Here is a 20,677-nt window from a genome sequence, read left to right as displayed (position 1 = left end):
TCTCTCTCTCTCTCTCTCTCTCTCTCTCTCTCTCTCTCTCTCTTTCTCGTTTACTTCTTAGTCTATTCGTGCTCGTCCCTATCTACCTATTCTTTTTCTTCTTCTTCTCATTCTCGTTACAGGCTTAAGAGGACATTTTAATACCATTAAGCCACGCGATTCAACGTACCCATCGTCCATAAATCTCTTTCCTCTTAAGAGAAACAACGAAGCTACAACTAACTGCCTCGTTTTAGCATACGATTATCGATACGAAACATTTGGTCTTTCGAAATTTCCCAAATTTTTCGTTGTATTGTAATGTCGATTAATTTTTTTTCTTTCTTTTTTTTTTCTTTTACTCGTTTATTTTTATTTCCGATACAAAACATTTTATTTTTTTTTTCGTTCTTTTTTATTTACTTATCTATTTCTTTTAAGTAAATTAGTTTATTCTTCGCTCTCTCTCTCTCTCTCTCTTTTTTTTTTTAGGATTACGTTTTACCAAGAATTCGGATTTTTCGATTAATTTTTAGAGAGCGAAAGAGATAGATAGATATGTCGCATCCTTCTGAATATTAACAAGCGTGGGATTTCACAGTATATAGGTATAGGCGTTCTTTAATCGGTCATTTCACTTTCTCTTCGTTTTAGCAAGCAGAAGTTTTACGATCGTAAACGATGCGGATACTGAACATTCACGTGATTGGCGTGTCTTTGGAATTTAAATACTAGGAAGAGATGATTTCTTCACCAATTTCGTATTACGTATGTGCGTGCGTACGTACTTACGCTGCTTGTGCACGTACGTGTGTGGCTTTTTTTTTTCATCTTCGTTAAATTAATGTAGAAAATTAATGTAGAAGAAAGAAAGAATAATTTATTACCAGAAAACACACACACATATATATATAAAGTTTGAGCTGAAAGTTCTTAGGTGAAAAAAAAAGAATCTTCGACGATCCAATAAAAAAAAAGTTGACCTAAAGAAAACTTTCGAGAAAGAGTAATCGATTTTTAAAATGATCTAGAGAAACTTTTACGCTCGTCTAGAATCTTTCGGACTTGTCCTGTATTTTTTTGTTACGAATAATAATAATAATAAAAAAAAAAAAAAAAAAAAAAGAAAAAGGTCGACGATAATTTATGTAGAAGGAAAGAATGAAAGGAAACATATCTTCGTTCTTCCCACTTTTAATTTTTTAATTTTTTTTATTTCATTAATCTTATTTTCTCACTCTTTTCTTTTTCTTTATTCTCATTTGAAATAACACGACTTGTTGTGATCGCGGTATCACGATATCGCGATCGAGGAAGCGAGCTTCTCGCGCATGAAATACCAGTGGGCCGGTTAAATAAATTTAGAAACCAGGAAGCGCGAAACACTCGACTCCGAACTTACTTTCTTTTTTTTTTCTTTCTTTCTTTTCTTTTTCCTTTTCTTCTTTTTTCTTTTTTTATTTCTCTCTCTCTCTCTCTCTCTCTCTCTCTCTATCTATCTATCTATCTATCTATCTATCTATCTATCTATCTATCTATCTATCTATCTCTTTCGAAAATAATATTGGTGAAATATCTCTCTCGTGTATTAACTAGCTAGCACCTACATACCTAAGTACATATTTAACATACGTAGGAATTGCCGCGTTTTATCGCGACCATTCGAGATATCGACATCCAGCGGTGATCTATCGCGAAATCCACTTTATCTCGTTTCAAATTCACAATCGATCACATAATTCTTTATTAATCGTTCTACGAGAGAAATATATAAATCGAGATCGATTTATCGTTTCCTAATTGATTACTATTATTATTATTATTATTATTATTATTATTATTATTCATAATATTATTTTTATTATTATCAGCGTCGTCGTCGTCGTCGTCGTTATCGTTATTATTATTATTATTTATACATTTATTACTATCGATCTTTTTTTTTATTTATTACATAAGATATAATTTTTTATTCATTCAAGGACGCACTTCTGTAGACCTAACTTCAATATTATGAGATTTCAAAATAACCAGTCCGTTTCCTCGAATAAAATTTTTTTTTCCTAAATTTTTTTTTCTATCTATTCTTGTTTTTTTTTTTTTTTTGCGTTGCAAATATATAAATTCGTTTTTTCCGCGTTTGCTACGAGACATAAGATTTTAAGAAACGAAGTCTCCAATTTTTATCTAATCATTTCTGCGGCTCTGCATCCTTGCAGGAAAATCGTTTCTAATCTTTCCTTCGTATTCTTCAGGTTTCCCTTTCTTTTCTTCTCTTTTATTTTCTCTTTTTCCACCTTTTGAGAAATAAATCACGCGCGTGAAAGAAACACCGAGAAACACGAGAACTGTGACATTTTACAATTCACCTTTTGTAAAACGTAATCCAAGATCGGTGTTGTTGTATCACGCTCTCTCGCTGTTTAGATTTTCTCCTTCGACTTTTCTCTATCTCTTTTTTCTTTACTAACTTTTATGATTCTTTCCTTTTGTACCGCACTACGTGACTATATTTCTTTCTTCATTTTTCATTTTTTCTCTTCTTCTTCCATTTCCTAATATTTTTTTTCTCCCTCTCTGTCTGTCTCCTTCTTTCATCCTTTGTTATCGTCTCTTCCTTCGTTCTCCTTTTTTTCTTCCTCTCTCATTCAAGCACACTTTTCGGTCTAGCCCTTTCGATCGAAGGAGCTTTCGAAAAACTAAGATACGTATCTACAATGTGTGTGTGTGTATTCATGCTTTAGTCTCATCGATATATTAAGTTACATTTTTGAATATTTTATTATTTTATTAATTGCAGATATATAAGCCGAGTTCGATATAAAAAAAAATTTCATTTTAGCACTGTATCGTTGAATATATATGTGTGTGTGTGTGTATGTATTAATAGTTATCGTGTTAAACGAGAAGCTACGTCGGTCAAAAAGGGTTAATTAAAATATTGACGGGGACTTTTGATATATATGTATATACACACATATACATATATATATATATGTATATGATTTTCCGGTCTGAATAACGAGATTTGCATCGGATAGAAGGACTTTGCATAACGAGTTAGGAACTTGATCGGTTACAAAACTTGGACTAGATGATATATATATATATATGTGTGTATATATAATTCTCTCATTTTTATACGTGACAGTAGTAGTCGTTTGCAAACGGTTGCTCACTTAAATGCCGTCCAAAAATGGTAGCCCATAATGAAACGAAAAATCATTTCACCTAAGCACTCCATTGCCAAAGGAAAGAATGATATATCATGTTATATGGGTGCATTAACGCACAATACGAGTGATGGAGATTTATATGCGACTAGTTTAGGAGCCCACTATCCATACAGATATTTGCACGATACGACAATACTAACCGTGACAGGCAAGCGTATTCGAATTACGTTTGAAAACGATTTTGCTGTCTCGCTTCGGTTTTGTTAGGGTTGCCAGAACCGGTGCTTTAACGAGGCAAAAATTTCCTCCACGATTTTTCCCACATTTGTGTTTGTTGTATGAGTTGTATGTGTTCACGCACATACACGCACACACACACACATATATATATATATATAATATAGATTTATAGAGTAGGTCAAAAATTTTTAATATTCTATAACAATTAATTAATCAATTAATTATTGATTGATTGATTGATTGATTGATTTATTATATCGTTCGCGTAAACGCATAGCAATGCTATTTCTAATTTTTTCAAATATTATATATATATATGTTTATAAAGATAGAAATTATATATATATATATATATTTAATACATAATTTATATGTATTATATAGATTTACGGGGCAGGTCAAAAGCTTCCAGGTGATTTAAAAAAAATTAATTGATCTTTATCGAGACTTTTTAGAATAATTTTGTTCTTCAGATTGAATTGAAGTTTCTATTTTTTTTTTTTTTTAAATCACGAAGAGTAAGAGAGAGAGAGAGAGAGATTTTTAAAATCATCATAAAAGTTTTTGGTCCACTTTCTGCACATAATATATATATATATATATATATATATATATATATATATATATATAAACTGTATTGTCTTGCAAATCTTGACTTATTTATAGATTATTTAGAATATTCGTCAATCGTCACACGTTTGGAAGAGATAGTAGGTGGGGGCAAATAATTGAGTTGGGGGATATTTTAACGACTGACACGACACAGTTTAGTTTCGATCGATCGATCGTGAATTATTTAATAGGATACGATCGTATGTTATATACTTCTTCGAATAGTTCGACTATAAGCTTTGGTCTCGTCTACCTGATATTTCGAAAGCTTTTCGAAAGTATTAAAAACGTTTGTTCAATAATTCAATAGAGATATTTCGTTCGTTCGTTTTAAGAATTCGAGTAATATCGATATAATATATTAATAACATATATTTTTTACCGATTCACGAACGTGAATTTGTTCTTTCAGATCGTAAGAATCATCGATCATGGCGGTACTACTGGAAGCCAGGCCTTACAGGCCTTTCAAATCTTCAGAGGAGTATTTGGTCGCGATGAAGGAGGACTTGGCCGAATGGTTGAATGCACTTTATCCGGAACTTAGAATCAATGTTGACAATTTTATGGATCGATTGGACACTGGCGTGGCATTATGCAAAGTCAGTATTAATTAATATTCTATAACAATTAATTAATCGATTAATTATTGATTGATTGATTTATTTATTATATCGTTCGTGTAAATGCATAGCTATACTATTTTTAATTTTTTCAAATATTTGATATATATATATATATGTTATATATTTATTAATTATATATAATTTATATATTATACATTTATTAATTATACATGCAATATATATATACTATATATTTATTAATTATATATATATATATATAAAGATAGATAATTTGTATATATAAAAATATGTCGATAAAAAATTCCATTGGTTTTTTGAACGATTAAATCGTCGGAATACGCGTCATTCACGAACACTACACACATTCACTCACAAAGGCGAAGCGCATAAAAGTCGTACGTGGATATGCGCTACCGCGTTTCTTTCTTCGTGCTCGCGTCAGTCGCGTTTAAAGAGAGGAAGGAGGATGCGTGTGACGTCCAGCGGAAACTCTTAGCCCTACGTGGCCTGAATTCAGATAGAATTTAACGCAAACGAAACCTGGGGGAGGAAGGAAAGCGAAAGAAAAGTTTTACAACTGTTACGAAATTTCTTCATTATGCTTAATATTTCATAAATTTTATTCTAACTCGATTTAACAATAGAACAAAGTCCCGATAACAATCGATAATTAGATCGATTGAGTCATCGATGGAATTTTCATCACGAGACTTTTAATATAATATTGTTTATATATTAGATACGAGATATAAACAATCATTTTTCCATCAAGCACCAATTCTCTTAGAGACTTTTTTCTTTTCAAATCATATTTCAACCATATTAACAATGTTAATAATCGAATGAACGATTGAAACGACGAAATTTTTGTAATATACTTAAAACAGTGTTATCTGTTTTATTTTTCTCGAAGACGTTTTTTATTCGTACGTTGTTCGTTTTTTTTTCCCTCCCCCATAGATTCGTGTTTATTACGAAGAATATGTAACAACGTGAAGGATCGTTGGACGTAGGTTTATGTAGCTTGAAGAATAGAGCGATCTCGAAGGATCGAATCGATCGTCATCGTTTCTCAGGCACAGCGAGTGGTCTTGAGTCGATCTCTCGAACGGCAGCCAAGTTAACGTTAGACTTTCACTGATCTACGAGGGACACTCGAGAGACACTGGGAAGTCTATTCGAAGCATACGGTGTCTCAAACGAGCTCCATTCATCGGCATGAGAGAACCGACAATGTGAACGCGCATGGCCCATAATGCCCACGGCTTCTCGGTCTCGATCATGGGGGCCCTCTCTTATGTATAATACCAGATATCGAGAGAGTTTGAGTTGCTGGTTTACTCGAACGAAGGCTCGCTCGTTATTAGCGGCCGCAGACCGAGAGATCAGCGCGTTCTTCACGTCGTCGTTATAAATTCATGCCAGAGAAATATTTAGAGTAGGTAGGACGATAAAACTGGCTACTCGCGGCGGGCCCCTAGAGAAAGTTTATGTGGTTGCGTATGGTGGTGGACTCCTCGGAGGACAACATTTGCAATACCCAACTTTATACGTTTCCAAACTATTTCAGTTTTAATTTAGTTTCTATTTATTTCAACTTCCTTGTTTATATATATATATATATATATATATATATATATGTACACACATATATATGTGTGTGTGTATGTGTACATCTAGCTATGTACGTATGGATACATGTATGGTGTGTGTATATAGAAAGATCAATTAAAATGTAACTTTGAACTTTGAACTTTGCGAGAAGGAATTATCGGCGATTTAAAAAAATACAATTTTCTTATCTGCATTTCTGATAAAACTCATTGGGATAAACAAGTATTACAAGTAATTATCTTTATGAATTATAGGAGGCTCTTAAAAAAAATTTTACGCTATTACGTACGATGCACTTCTCGAAGGAGACATTTGTAATATCGAATTTTTGTTGCAATACCAAACTGTTTTGATTTTAATTTAATTTCTATTTATTTCAACTTCCTTATTTACATGTATTATACGTCAAGATACATGTGTACGTATATATAGACGTATATATAGAAGGATCGATTAAAGCGTAACTTTGAACTTTGAACTTTGCGAATAGAAATTATCGGCGATTTAAAGAAATAAGATTTTCTTATCTACATTTTTGATATATCTCATTGGATATAAACAAGTATTACAAGTAATAGATAATTATCGTTACAAATTAAAGTAAAAAAAATAATTGTAATACGACTTGTCGTATAATCTTTCTTTTTTTCTTTCTCTTTTTTTTTTTTTTTTTTCTTCTACATGCAAGACCAACGGGAAAAACGTGGTTCGTGGTTCTCGAAATTGATTATTCCAAAAAAAAAAGAGATATACGCACCGTTAGACCTTATTTACTTCGGGTGCGCTAGTAGCGATTTTCTTCGGGAAGATAAGGATGTATGTGAAATAGAATATTTATATACATACATACATACATACATACATACATACATACATACATACATACATACGTATATATATATATTTACGTATATATATAAAACACGTTGGAATGTTCAGTACGCAAGTATAACGATGAGAAGGGTGGGGGTGGAGTCTCTTTTGCATATGCGTCGACTTTACGAGCCGTAACGTGAGGAGCTAAAAAAGAAGGAAGAAAAAGAGGAGAAGAAGAAGAAGAAGAAGAAGGAGAAAGAGAAGGAGAAGGAGGAGGAGGAGGAATGGTAATAAAGTATCACGCCAAATGAACGATAAGAAGGACCCCCGGTGATCTCTATACTACTTTGTTTCTTTTTTTAAATAAAGTAGCACACGCGTCTGATCACATCTTTTTTCTTTTTTCGAGAAATAAAACGAAAAATGATAATTTTATTATAAAAATATATGTTGATATATTCGTATGTGTTCGTATATATCTATCTGCGAAGCTATCTATACGAAAGAGATTTACGTTTTTTTTTTTTAGAAAATTTCTTTTAAAAAAGTTTTTCATCTTTTCTCGTCTTCTCTCTCTCTCTCTCTCTCTCTCTCTCTCTCTCTCTCTCTCTCTCTCTCTCTCTCTCTCTCTCTTTCTTTCTTCTTTTAGACAAGGCTAATAAGCAAAAGTAGGACAAAGGCACTTCCTGTATAACGTTCTCACTTTAAACTTGTTATCTAGTGAGAAAGTGTCAACTTGCCGAGAAGATTTATTTCTTCGCTTTTGATAATCAGTTTTCTTTTTACTCTTCTCTTCTTTTCTTCTTCTTTGTTTTCTTGCTTTTTCATGAAAATTTATTCCCTTCAGAAGTTCTCATTGATCACCGATATATTCAATATAACTTTTGAAATTTATTCAACGGTTTCATTTTATATCTGCAATTTATTCCGTAGTTAATTTTTTTTTTTTTTATAATAGAACTTGTAATATCTCGCGACTAAAGAAAAATTTTGTTTTTTTTTTTTTTATATAATCCTTGCATATTTCGAGAGTCGGGGCAATATCGTTACCAACGTAAAATCAGTTCGATTGAAATGTAACTATTCTTTTGTGTGTGTTTTTTTGTTTCAAACATCGTGTTGCAACTTTTCGATCGTACGTAAGCAGGTACTTCTCGATAATTGGCAAGATTAGCTCTTGGCAGGTATGCACGTTAATTTGTAAAAAAATATTTCCAATGCAATCTTTCGAAATGATTTTCATGAGACTTTTAGTGCACTTCGCGAAATTGCTCGTAAATTAATTAACAGCGCATAAATTAATGTGTCCGTAAAAATGGTCCACAAATTGAGCTGTTCAAAAGTTATTCGGATTTGATATATTTCATAATGTTAAGAAAAGAAAAAACATATATATATATATATATATATATATATATATATATATATATATAAGATATAGATATATGATAATGCGAAATATTCTCTCCTGTATCTTTTATCTACAAAAAAGAAAAAAAAGAAAGATTATGAATAGATATATCGATTTAGTTAGGATCGGTTTGTGGAAGTCGACGTTAGATTAACATAGAGAGAAATGATACAATTCAAATCGAACGTTGTCATTAAACTAAATCAATTTGAAACTTTCTATGTTTCAACAAAAATAAATACAAAAGATTCTTATTTATGCTTGCCGATAGGAAAATCGTTCGGTGTTTAAGAGTAGTCGTAATCCTGTAGTAGTTTTCTCGCTTGTATCATTGAAAATAAGTCATTAGAATCTAAACGAGATCAGGAATAACGACGTACCTAAACTAAAGTCACGCATTCGTTCATACATTCGTACGTAGTTACTTACGTTCGTTTCTTATAAGAGTATCTACAGACGTTCGACATAAATTTTCATTGATCGAAATGGGAAATGGTTTAAACTCGATTTTACATTTGAGACTGGTGTTAAACGAGGGAGAAGAGAAGAGTGAAGGGGGATGCTGATATCAAAGAGATCGAAAAAACGTACATACATATATATTGTATATGTTGTATGTGTATATATATATATATATATACACATTATTCGATTTTATATATATATATATATATATATATATATATTCGATCGAGATTTTATTAGAGAGAAACAGACAAAGAAAGATAAAGAGAGATAAAGCGAAAGAGAGAGGGGGAAGCTGAAGAAAAAAAAAAAGAAATAAATACGTGTACATGTATGTGTGTATATATGTGTGTGTAAATTGTGCTTTCCTGTCGGAAATGACAAATACCAGGCGCCTCGATATTCACTCCTTATAAGAGAATCGTCCGACGATATCTTTTAAAATGCATTGCCAGCGGCACCGATGGTGCTGGTGCTGGTGATGGTGATGGTGATGGTGATGGTGTTGTTGTTGCTCTAGCGATAGTATATAGTAGTAGATATATAATACCGTAACATTGATACCTAAGGCGATTTTCGAACGGTCGCTCGTTTCGCTAACATTTCTTTCATTTCTATTTCTTCTCTTAGTTGGTTTCAATCAGATTCGCGAGAGATCTTTAAGGTGAGCTATTCGAGTACATTGTGTAACGAGATCGAAAGCTAAAAGATAGTAAAGTATTATATACTTATATACGTATATATACATTATATATACACATATATATATATATATATATATGTATACGCATACAAAAGACAAAAAAAAGTATACGTATCTTTATAATAGAATATATCCACATACTCAAGCAAATAGTATTTATCGTCGATACATGAAATTTATTTTTGTGACTTAACTCGAAATATCTTTTAATTAATTATCGCAGTATGAGAGATCGAGATGACAAATGTTAGATTTTTTTTTTATTATTTAATTTTGTGTTCTTTGTATGACTGTGTATAATTGTGTTCTTTGAACACAAAATTAAGAAAGAAAAAAAAAAAAAAAGAAAAAAGAACGGAACATTTCTTTCTGAACCGAAGGAATCGTAAATAGCGAGAGTTTTTTCTTTTTTCTTTCTTTTCTTTATAGAAAACAGAAGCAGTAAAGAATCTCTTCGTTGATATTGGATCGAGAGGATGGTAATTGGTAAATAAATTCGAACTTAGAAAACGATTTCTTTCTTTTCTTTTTTTTTTTTTTTTTCAAGAAATTGATGGAAATTTTTTTAAAGACGAGGTCTCGTTAAGAGTTAGTCTCGTTTCGACTCAATATCAATATGTATATTTTACGTGTCTTGTGTTCCTTTTTACGTGTGGATAGAAAAAAGAAAAATGATCTTCGCGAGATTCAGACACGAAGTTAATTCCACGAAAGAATTATTATCAGAGTAATACTAACCGAGCGTGGCTCCTTCGTTCTCGATTAATTAACAGCAATTGTCACCATCTTCTTGCTTGAACCCAATCTCTCTTTCTCTCTCTCTCTCTCTCTCTCTCTTTCTCTCTTTCTCTCTTTCTCACCCCATTCCCCCTACCTCCCCCGTTCCCCTCTCTTCTCCCCTTCACAATTTCTTCTCTACACGAGAAAGACTTCACAGTAAGGAATTAGAATTTATGGTGACTCCATCGAGGTCGAGAACTTATTTATTATTATTATTCTAGACGATACGTAATGTAAACTGCGATCGTTTAATTCTTTGGAGAAATTACAAATTAAAATACTTAAAATATGTACTTCGTGTTCTCTCTCTCTCTCTCTCTCTCTCTCTCTCTCTCTCTCTCTCTCTCTCTCTCTCTCTCTCGTTCTTTCTATCAATCTATCTATTTATTTATCTATTTATCTTGCGTGAAGATACATTAGTTCGAGTTTAATTACGCAAATTGATTTAATTTCGTTTAATTCTACGCGAGTTTATCATCGAATTAATTCTAATTGTTTTCTTTTTTTTTTTCTTTATATATATATGTTATATATTATATATATATATATATATATATATATGAAGATATCAGAGGGTTAAGATTTTAGAAATAAATTTAATTTCGTTGAAGAAACAATGATCTTCTCAATGATCTAAATCATTGATTTTTATACATAGTTTGGTACTTACGTACTTCGCTATACGCATGCGTGCATGTCTGTATTATTTATGTACGGTACGAAGTAGAAAATTCCTCGAATTATTCGAATCGCTTCGCAGCGGAGTTAACAGTCCAAGGAACTTGTTTGTTTGCGGAAGGAAATGAAAATAAAGGGATTTCACTCTCGTTCCTTCTCGCTACGCTTTATTCCCTTTCATGTAATAAGATATTATTTTCATATCGTCGTATCGTTCTTTTACTGTCGTCGAGTAAATTCCTACTCTCGTATTTTCAAAAAAAAAAAAAAAAAAAAAAAAAAAAAAAAAAATTAATTATGCATCAATCGAACTGCAGAAAATAGAAGAATTTTATATATACCACAAAAATAATGCAATTCGATTGATTGGAGTAAGGATTTTCTTGTTGTTTTCTGTTTTTTTTTTATTTCTTATTTTTTAATTTGTTTTTTAGATCTTTTCATTCCTCGTGTTTTCAATGGTCACATACAATTGCGTCGAGAACTTTGAAACTTTACGAAAACAAACATAACATATGTAGCAAAAGAATTAATACGATTCGATCGAAGTTTATCGAGAAGAAATATCTTTTCTCTCTCTTTTTTTTTTGTTTTTTTTTTTTTCATATTTTTCATTTTATATTCGACCTAAGGAAAGAAGTACAATTAATAATTAATTAATACATTCGATAAGAGGAACATCGTAGTTGACGATGTCAAACTGATGCAAACATTTTTAATATACGACATACGAGCGATTATATCTTATCCGATTATAGAAAAAATTAAATCGTCCTTAAATCGTTTATTAGAAATTTTTCGTTATCTCTTCATTTCTTTTTCCTTTCTTTCATTTATTTATTTATTTATTTACTTTTTTTTTCTTCTTTCACGAGTTCTACGGAACGGGAATACGAAGAATGCGTCTAGTTATTTTTATGATCCCTAAGATCGAATTAAACGTTCGCGTCCTTCCATCCGGTCCTTTTCTCATCCACCAGTCCTATAAATATACTTACTTTCTCTTTCTCTCTCTCTCTCTCTCTCAGTCTTACTCTCACTCTCATTCTCACTCTCACTCTTACTCTTTCTTTCTCTCGTTCTCTCTTTCTCTCTCTTTTACTCTGTCTCCCTTAGACAGTTTTCTCTCGACGTGGCAGGGGTTGTACTGGAAAAACAAGAGGACGAAAATAGACGAAGAGAAATCGTGTGGGCGCCAGGCCGATCTTCCGAAGGATATATTCTAACCATGGCATGGCATTTATTTCCATCGCGTTTTAATGCCAACAACGGAATCATGCTGTCGTGCTACTGAAAACGACGCTTTGTATTACGACTTCTTTTCGTGTTATTTCTTGATCTCTCTGTCTCTGTCTCTGTCTCATTCGTTGCAAGACAATACTTTTAAACTTTTGAAAAAAAAAAGAACTAGATATCAATATTATTTTCATAATTATTTTGAAATTTATCATGTAATTAATTATTTAATTAATTAATCATGTTAGATAATTGTAATCGACGATGTTGTATAGTCAAAGAAAACAATCTATATCAATGATTATTAATTGTTTTGAAATTATTTCATTAATTATATTGGATAATTATAATATTTATGTGTCAATTAAAGTAAACGTCGATAAGAAAAAATAAAGAGATTTTGTTTTCGGATTGATTAATTAATTTAATGAATAAATCATTTCAGATAATCGTAATCTTTAGGTGTTAGTTAAAAGGAAAAAAAAAATGGCGATAAATAATTGTTTGGAATGATTATTCGATTTATTAATTAATCGATTATCACGATCGTAATCGATACTTTCGTAAAGTCCAAAGCAACAAATTTGTTGATTTACTTAATTAATTAATTAATTAATTAATTATGGCAAAGGTATATTTTATTTTGTAAATAGATTTGAGGTACTAGATGCTCTATTAAATTTTTTCGACAATCGTGGGTGTCGGTATATTTTTTGATAGCAGAAATATTAAGGAAAAGAGAGAGAGAAAAAGAGATAGACAGGAAACGGAGAGAAAGAAAAAAGTAGCAAGAGAAGGTCTTTGTTACACTTCCGAATTGTTGAAACGTGACAAGTCTGGCTTCAAACGAGCGTCGAGACGGATTAGCCATGGAAAGTACACGGCATTTTGGTTGAAAACGAGCGATAAAGAGAGATAGAGAGAGAGAAAGAGAGACGAGATGCGACGACTCGTGTCGTTTCTCGTTCGAGGTGAATGATCTCGTGCGAAAAAAAAATTCGTTTGTTTTAGGGCGATGGTTTTTTTTGTCTATCTCTTGCTCTCTCTCTCTCTCTCTCTCTCTGTTTTTTTTCTTCTTTTTTTTTTTTTAGACGATTTAAGTCTCAATGCGACTTTTGACTTTTTCTTTCCGGCGCCGATCGGCTAAATTATCGTATTATAGTTTTTAATAAGATCGGAGAGTTTAATTTGTTATATACTCGATGTAGGATAAATTATATAAATACGTAGAAATTTTATTTCAATTCTACTAATTCGTATAATACGTTTGGTCATTTCATTACATGTAAAAAAAAAAAAAGAAAAAAGAAAAATTCATGAATTCATAAATTTCATACAAAAAATCTAAACGCACACAAACTTATCTACTAGTTAATATCATATATATATATATGTATATACAACTTAGTCTCCTAGTTTCCGATTTAGAAAATAACGGAGACACGAGAGGACAATTCGAGGACTATTTGATTAATAGTTTCAAGATAATAGAATAAAAGATCGAGATAAAGAGCGAATCGCGATCGAAAGGTGTCCACTTCTAGCATGTTTTATCTTTTTTTTTTTTCTTCTTTTTTGTTTGTTTCTTTTTCTCTTGCTTTTTTTCATCCTCGCATATCATTCAATATTCTATGTTGCCTTATAGCGAATGACTAGGAAACGCTTATTGCTATCGCCCATGTCGTTCTGGAATTCGTTAGCTATTAATTTACCTGACGCTCGAGATAAAGGAACGATAATTCAGTCGGACGAAAGCAAACTTTTCTCTTCCCCTCTCATCTGTCTTTCTCTATTTATCTCTCTCTCTCTCTCTCTCTCTTTCTCTATCTCACTCTTTCCCTGTCTCTGTCTCTGTCTCTCTTTTTCATCGGGTATCGGAGAGCAAGTAATCGACGTTAAGCGACCATTAAGCAATTGAGAGCAATTATGGCAGCGGAGAGGAAGGAGATATCGCGGTGCTACTCGTAATTAATGTACGTTCATGTTCCTTTTCGTACTATCCTATCGCTTTCGTGTCTTTCAACTTATTCGTCCCTCCTGACAAATGATATATATGTATATATATATAATAAGATTATACAGGGTGACACAACCGGAACGTTACAAATCAAAACCAATTGTGATTATCGATAATGAATTCTTCTTTTTTCTTCTTCTTGTTTTCTTTTCTTTTCTTTTTTTTTTTTTCTTTCTTTCTTTTCGTTCCTTCTTCTGCATCTGATTGACCCTCATAAATGAATGTTATGAAAAAAAAAAAAAAAAAAAGTCCTTCCGGTATAAAAACTAATGTGTAATTTTTTCTTCTTCTTCTTTTTATCTTTTTTTGGATTTCTCTTTCCTTTTTTTTTTTTTCTTCAAGAAAGAAAAGAATTCGCGTTTTAATTCGTAAGTAAGAACGGACTACGATTGAAATTATAAACGATGAAACGTTACATTGCCCCCTTTCTTTTTTTTTTTTTTTTTTTTGTTCAATCTTATTATTCCCCTTTCTTTTTGATAATTAAATGCGAATGAAAGGAAGTAGAAAGTCGACTTTTCGCGTTTTGAAAAAGTTTTTTTCTTTTCTTCTCTTTCTTTTTTTTTTCTCGATTATATCGAAACGGAGAACAATTTGTAACACATAATAATTATGTATACGTGCCACCCTCTATAATATATTTTCCATTTAATCCGGTATATTTCTAATCGTAGTTCACATGTATGGCCATAGTTCTTTTCTTCTTATAAAGGCGCTGTCACGTCGTGGCAAAATAACGGTCCGATAGAATCGATAGAGTAAAACGAGAGAGATAGAGAGAGAAAGACAGAGAGAGAGAGAGAGAGAGAGAGAGAGAGAGAGAGAGAGAGAGAGAGAGAGAACGAAACGCATAATACTCGAGAGCTCGTTTTACGAATGGCCTGTCGTTTCAGGGCGAATGTCGATTATAACGTTCGGTCAATTAAGTTAACGATAACGGCCTCTCAGTTTCGTTACAACGAACCTTACAGAGATAAGATTCTTAACGTTAAACGATCGTGCTATTAAATTTCATTTCTATTTCGACGCATTACACTGTTCCTCGAGTTTTGCAGAAACAAAATCTGTAATAATGTTTCCGTTTCGTTCCATGTAAACCACACTTGTTGCTTTTCTCTTTCTTTCTCTCTCTCTCTCTCTCTCTCTCTCTTTTATGTTTCATTTTTATTTCTTTTTCCAAGGATCGTTAAAATTCTTAAAGGTCTGCCATACGAAAGTTCTCCGTGTACGAAGTTTAAACGTCGATCGATTTTTTTCGAAATATTTTCTTTTTATTCGTTTGTTCTTTTTTTTTTTTTTTTTAAGACAAATTTCTTTCTCTCCTTTTTTTTCATTCCACGTTGTAAAACAGTACAGAGATATTAAGAGTAGTTCTTGAATCGAAGAGGATTTATCGATTTGAGAAAAATTCACTTAGGAGCTTTTGGTCCGTTCTTGTTGTATTAAGAAATATGATAGCAAAGAGGAATTAAAATGAAAGATAAAAATAATTGTGTTGTTGAAAAGTGTTGAGAGATAGATAGATAAATACAGAGAGAGAGAGAGAGAGAGAGAGAGAGAGAGAGAGAGAGAGAGAGAGAGAGAGAGAAAGAGAAAGAAAAAGAGAGAGTGAGATAGAGAAGACAGCGGAATGGTTTTAACAAGGACCAATTTATAATGTAGAATGTGCAACGACCATTTTCATTAAGAGTATTTCTCTCTCTCTCTCTCTCTCTCTCTCTCTCTCTCTCTCTCTTTTTCGTAGTAGCAGTAATAATAGTAGTAGTAGTAGTAGCTGGAAGAGACGTTTCGAGAGGGTCATAGGCCACGTAATGTGACATCCTGCTGCCGGTCGACTCATCTGTCGGGCATATTAACATATGCGCCACTTCTCTCTCTCTCTCTCTCTCTCTTTCTCTCTTTTGTTCTTTCTCTCTTTTTCTCTCATCTTCCTCTTTTCTTACCAGTGATTCTCAAAGCACAGTTGTTACAACAATAACCATTTGTACAATGACACTTCTATTTTATCCCTTGATTCATCCTTTTTATTCCCTTCGATCAAAGAGAATGAATTAAACGTTATCACAAAGAGTTTTTAAATCACGTCGCGTGGCAGGCAGCACCTAAACCCTACGTGATCGTCTTCCTAATCGATTTTCTGTCAGAAGAAAAGAATATCTAATTTCTTATTCCGCGTATGTTCTTAGATAAGTACGTATATACGATTTGTATTTTTGTATTTTTTCTCTGGCTGCTTTTTTTTTTTTTCTTTTCTTTTCTCTTTTTCCTTCTTTTCTTTTTTTTTTTCTTTTTTTTTTCTTTAACTTCGCTCGATCGTTCAAATCGATTATTTTCATTCAAACGTTTCTTTCTCGTGGCTATATATAGGTATAAAAAGTATATTTAGATATCTATGTATGTATACGACCTCTCGATTTTTTTTTTCGAAGCAAACGAAAACGATAAGAGGACATTTTTTGCGGTCACTTCCGTTCTCTCTCGATTGCTCGACAAGATTTATTATCTAATCTTTTTTTTCTACTTCTTCTCTCTCTCTCTCTCTCTATCTCTCTTCTTTTCTTTATTCATAGATAAGAATGATTGAAACATCTTTTGGAAGGGTTAAAACGAACGTCTTATCATCTTCGAAAAAAAAATCTATCACCTTGCTAAATCTATCACTGATGCTAAATAAAAAGAAGAAGAAGAAAAAAAAAAAAGAAAAATTACAATCATATCGTCGATCGTAGATCTACACATAGGACGAAGTTCCCAGATTATTTTAACGAATAGATCGATCCTTTATCGAGGCTACTGTTTTTTTTTTTAATTTTCTTCTTCCTTTTCTTCGTCATCATCTTCAGATCGTAAAAAAAAAAAAAAAAAAAAACAAAAAAATTCTAACGCTCCTTCTAAGCTCTCTTTCTCCTCTCTTTTTATAATCTTCTGTAATCGGAAAATTTATCGTAAAAAAATTATCGTATAAAAATTATCGTGTAAAACATATTCTCGACAAGTAACTAAGTAACTAAGATTAATCGATATTTTAAAGTCTAAGAACTTTTGGCCGATCCTGTATTCGATCGAAGAGAGTAACGCGAGTGTCGCCCTCATCTTCTGGCAAATAAAATTTCTCTTCCCCTCTTCCATACCCCTTTGCTACCTACCCCTGTTCGTTCATAGTAATTGAGTGAAGATAGTGAGATAGACGGAATGAGAGAGAGAGAGAGAGAGAGAGAGAGAGAGAGAGAGAGAGAGAGAGAGAGAGAGAGAGAGAGAACGACTTTGATGGTCCTGTTACGCTGATCGTTCGCGTCTCGTTTGGTAATTTCATGCGAAGATAACTCTTCTGTAGAGTCATCGTCGAGCGTGCGTGTTCTAATCTCTATATTATACCGTTGGGATGGTAGCAATGGTATGGTAGCTGGTTTGTATAGAGAAGAAGAGAGAGAGAGTAGGACGATGACGACCGGATGCTGTTAGATATGATTTTTTACGAGTGTGTGCGTTCGGGGACAGACCGGCTGTGCGTAAAACAGGGCTACGCATAAGGCCTAGGCCTTATGAGTTACACGTGCGAGAGAAACGTGACGATGGATCCACCCTTTCTTCAAAAGATTTTTCTTTTTCTTTTCCTTTTTTTTTTTTTTTTTTTTTTTCTTTTGTCGAGAACAATAACGAGATAGTAAAACCGATAGTAAATTTGAAGGACGATAGAATTATTTAATTATTTAATATTATGTATACACGTGCAATGCGTATTTCGAATAATTTATGTTAAAATTTTGATAATGGAATTTTAGCGGAAGGGCATCATAAAACTTTCGACAATTTTAACATTGGTGGTTTATAAAAATTTTATAATGTATTATTAATTAAATTTTACCAAGTTGTCGTCGTTCGAAATTCTAACGGAGGAGAAAGTTTTAGAACATTTTTAACGTAGGAATTTATATTATTTTCTAGTTCGATATTAACAATTTGAGATATTACGATGTGTTCGTTTAAGGTAAGAAAAGAGAAAATTATTTTAGTATTAAGAATGAAAAAGAGAGAGAGAGAGAGAAAGAGAGACACGCGCACGTGTTGACATTTTTAACGCACTGATTGAAAATTCGAAGAGATTCTCGAGTAAAAATAAATTCTTGATGAAACAAGGATAGAAAAGTGTATGTATATGTTGCGCAGACGCAAACGCGCGTTTGTTTGAACTTTGCTTACATTCGAAGACTGGCACGCGAGCTGACTATATGCACTCGGTCTCCTCGTTCGCTTCGTGGCCCACGTACTTGCATTCCTGGCTCGATCAGGGCGCCGAGATGTTATTGGAATCTTTGAAATATTCGGCTTTGCCCGATCCCACGTACGGTAGCTTCGCCTTTGCGAAATGTTTCGAGCGTGCGCGTTTCGAATACGAACAGGACGATCGATGTCCGACGAATTTTCAAGGGTATAATATATATACGTACAAACGTTGAAATCGATTCACGAACGTTTAAAGAATAAATTAGATACGATTCTGATAAAATTTTATATATAAAGAAAATTAAAAAAACAAGTATTATATATATATATATATATATATTTACATTTATTTATCGTATAATTTTATACATATTTCATAATTCATTCGAATACATTTTATTATTGTATAGAATTTCCAAAGGGGTTATTTTCAAATTTTCGTCAAGTTTTTTGCTCGTACTTTAAAACGTAAAATTTATATTAAAAATTATTGAATCAATCGTTTGATACGGGATATAATTAATTAGAGTGAATTATTGAAAATATAATAAAAGTTTTAACACGTCGATTAATCGAGAGTTCACTCGAGGATGATAATAAATTAATTTGCATAGGAGGTTGCATGGTAGAGTTCAGCAATCGATCATCTATTTCGATCATCGTTTCTCGACGTTAAACGTGTGCATCTTGTGCGAGCAAACGTATAATGTATATACATACATACACACACATACACACATGTATGTACGTAAGCACATATATGAATAATATTCTTACGGTTAAAGGTTACGAGGAGAGGATCAAAGCACACCGACTCGCGATCGATGATATCGATCGGCATACGATCGAGAGATTTCGTCCTTCGATAATAAAATTCAATATCTTGTCTCTCTCCCTCTCTTTATGTGCGCGTGTATGTGTATGTGTGTCTCGAGAGGGATCCGCGTACTCGATTAAATCACTAATTAGTCTCGATCGTTTTTGATTAAGTTTCAAAAAGTGACAAGGACGAAAGGGGAGAGAGAGAAAGAGAGAGAGAGAGAGAGAGAGAGAGAAATATTTTTTCTTTTTTCTTTTTATGATTATGCATACATATTTTAATGGAGTAAGTCCCAAAATAGGGAGGAACAATTAAAATGAACTGTGAAAGAGGATAGCAAGATATATCGAAATAATAATAACAACAATAACAACAACAACAACAACAACAACAATAATAATAATAATAGTAATAATAATAATAATAATAATGATGATAATAATAATAACAATGATAACAATAACAACAATAATAAATTAAGTATTGTGAGAGAGAATAAAACGAAACGCTTGATCGAAGATTCACGTCTCGTTGTATAGCGAGTCTGTTCATGTACGCGTGTTAGTAGCCAAGGTTTAAAGAAAAAAGAGAGAAAGAGAATTTCTTTCGTGTGTGCGTACATGCATGCGTATCTACGTGCGTTCTTACAAAACGTACGTGTGTATGTACGTGCGTGCGTGCGTGCGTGCGTGCGTGCGTACCCGGTGAAAGGTTTTACGAAGAAGTTGGAACCCTCCACGATGGATCGTTGCTCCGCTCTTTCCCTCCTCTTTCCTCTCTTCTTTCCTCTATTTTTCTTCTTTTTTCTTTTCTTACTCTCTCTCTCTCTCTCTCTCTCTCTCTCTCTCTCTCTCTCTCTCTCTCTCTCTTTTTCTTTTTTTTACAACGTCGTCGTTGTCGGAACACGCGAATGAAAAGACAGAGAACGAGCCGTCTCCGGCATTGCCGTTTTAATAATTAATTACCGACGACGAACGATTTTCTAAGCGCAAGCTCGTTAGAAACCAACGCAACGACAGGACGTAGAAATTATTCGTAGCATTGAATTTCTATTTTCTTTCTATCTTGTCTGCTCTCTTTCTCTCTCTCTCTCTCTCTTTCTCTTTTTCTTTTTTTCTTTTTTTTTTTTGTCGTTTTCTTTTTCTGTTTTTTTTAATCATTTTATTCCAGTATCAGTTGAATTTCATATATACGTATCATTAGAATTAGTCACGTTAGATCGTTCGTTCGAATAAAAATCTAATAAACTTAGACGAGATATATTAAATATAATTTGTGAAAATAAACGAAGGAATCTTTCTTTCTTTCTTTTTTTTTTT

General features: G+C 32.6%; 1 protein-coding gene across 2 annotated transcripts in view; it reads left to right on the top strand.

Annotated features, from left to right (window-relative positions):
- LOC122631509 (GAS2-like protein pickled eggs) overlaps window positions 1-20,677 on the top strand; it is a 78,900-nt gene that overhangs the window by 11,423 nt on the left and 46,800 nt on the right. For both annotated transcript variants that reach the window (XM_043817269.1, XM_043817268.1), the window contains exon 3: window positions 4,420-4,609. In XM_043817269.1, the coding sequence (XP_043673204.1) occupies window positions 4,439-4,609 (171 nt within the window). In that variant the 5' untranslated portion in view covers window positions 4,420-4,438. The remainder of the gene's footprint in view (window positions 1-4,419; window positions 4,610-20,677) is intronic.

Source organism: Vespula pensylvanica, chromosome 9 (genome assembly GCF_014466175.1).
Source record: "Vespula pensylvanica isolate Volc-1 chromosome 9, ASM1446617v1, whole genome shotgun sequence".
Lineage (NCBI taxonomy): Eukaryota > Metazoa > Arthropoda > Insecta > Hymenoptera > Vespidae > Vespula > Vespula pensylvanica.
This window is presented reverse-complemented; position numbering and strand designations above follow the sequence as displayed.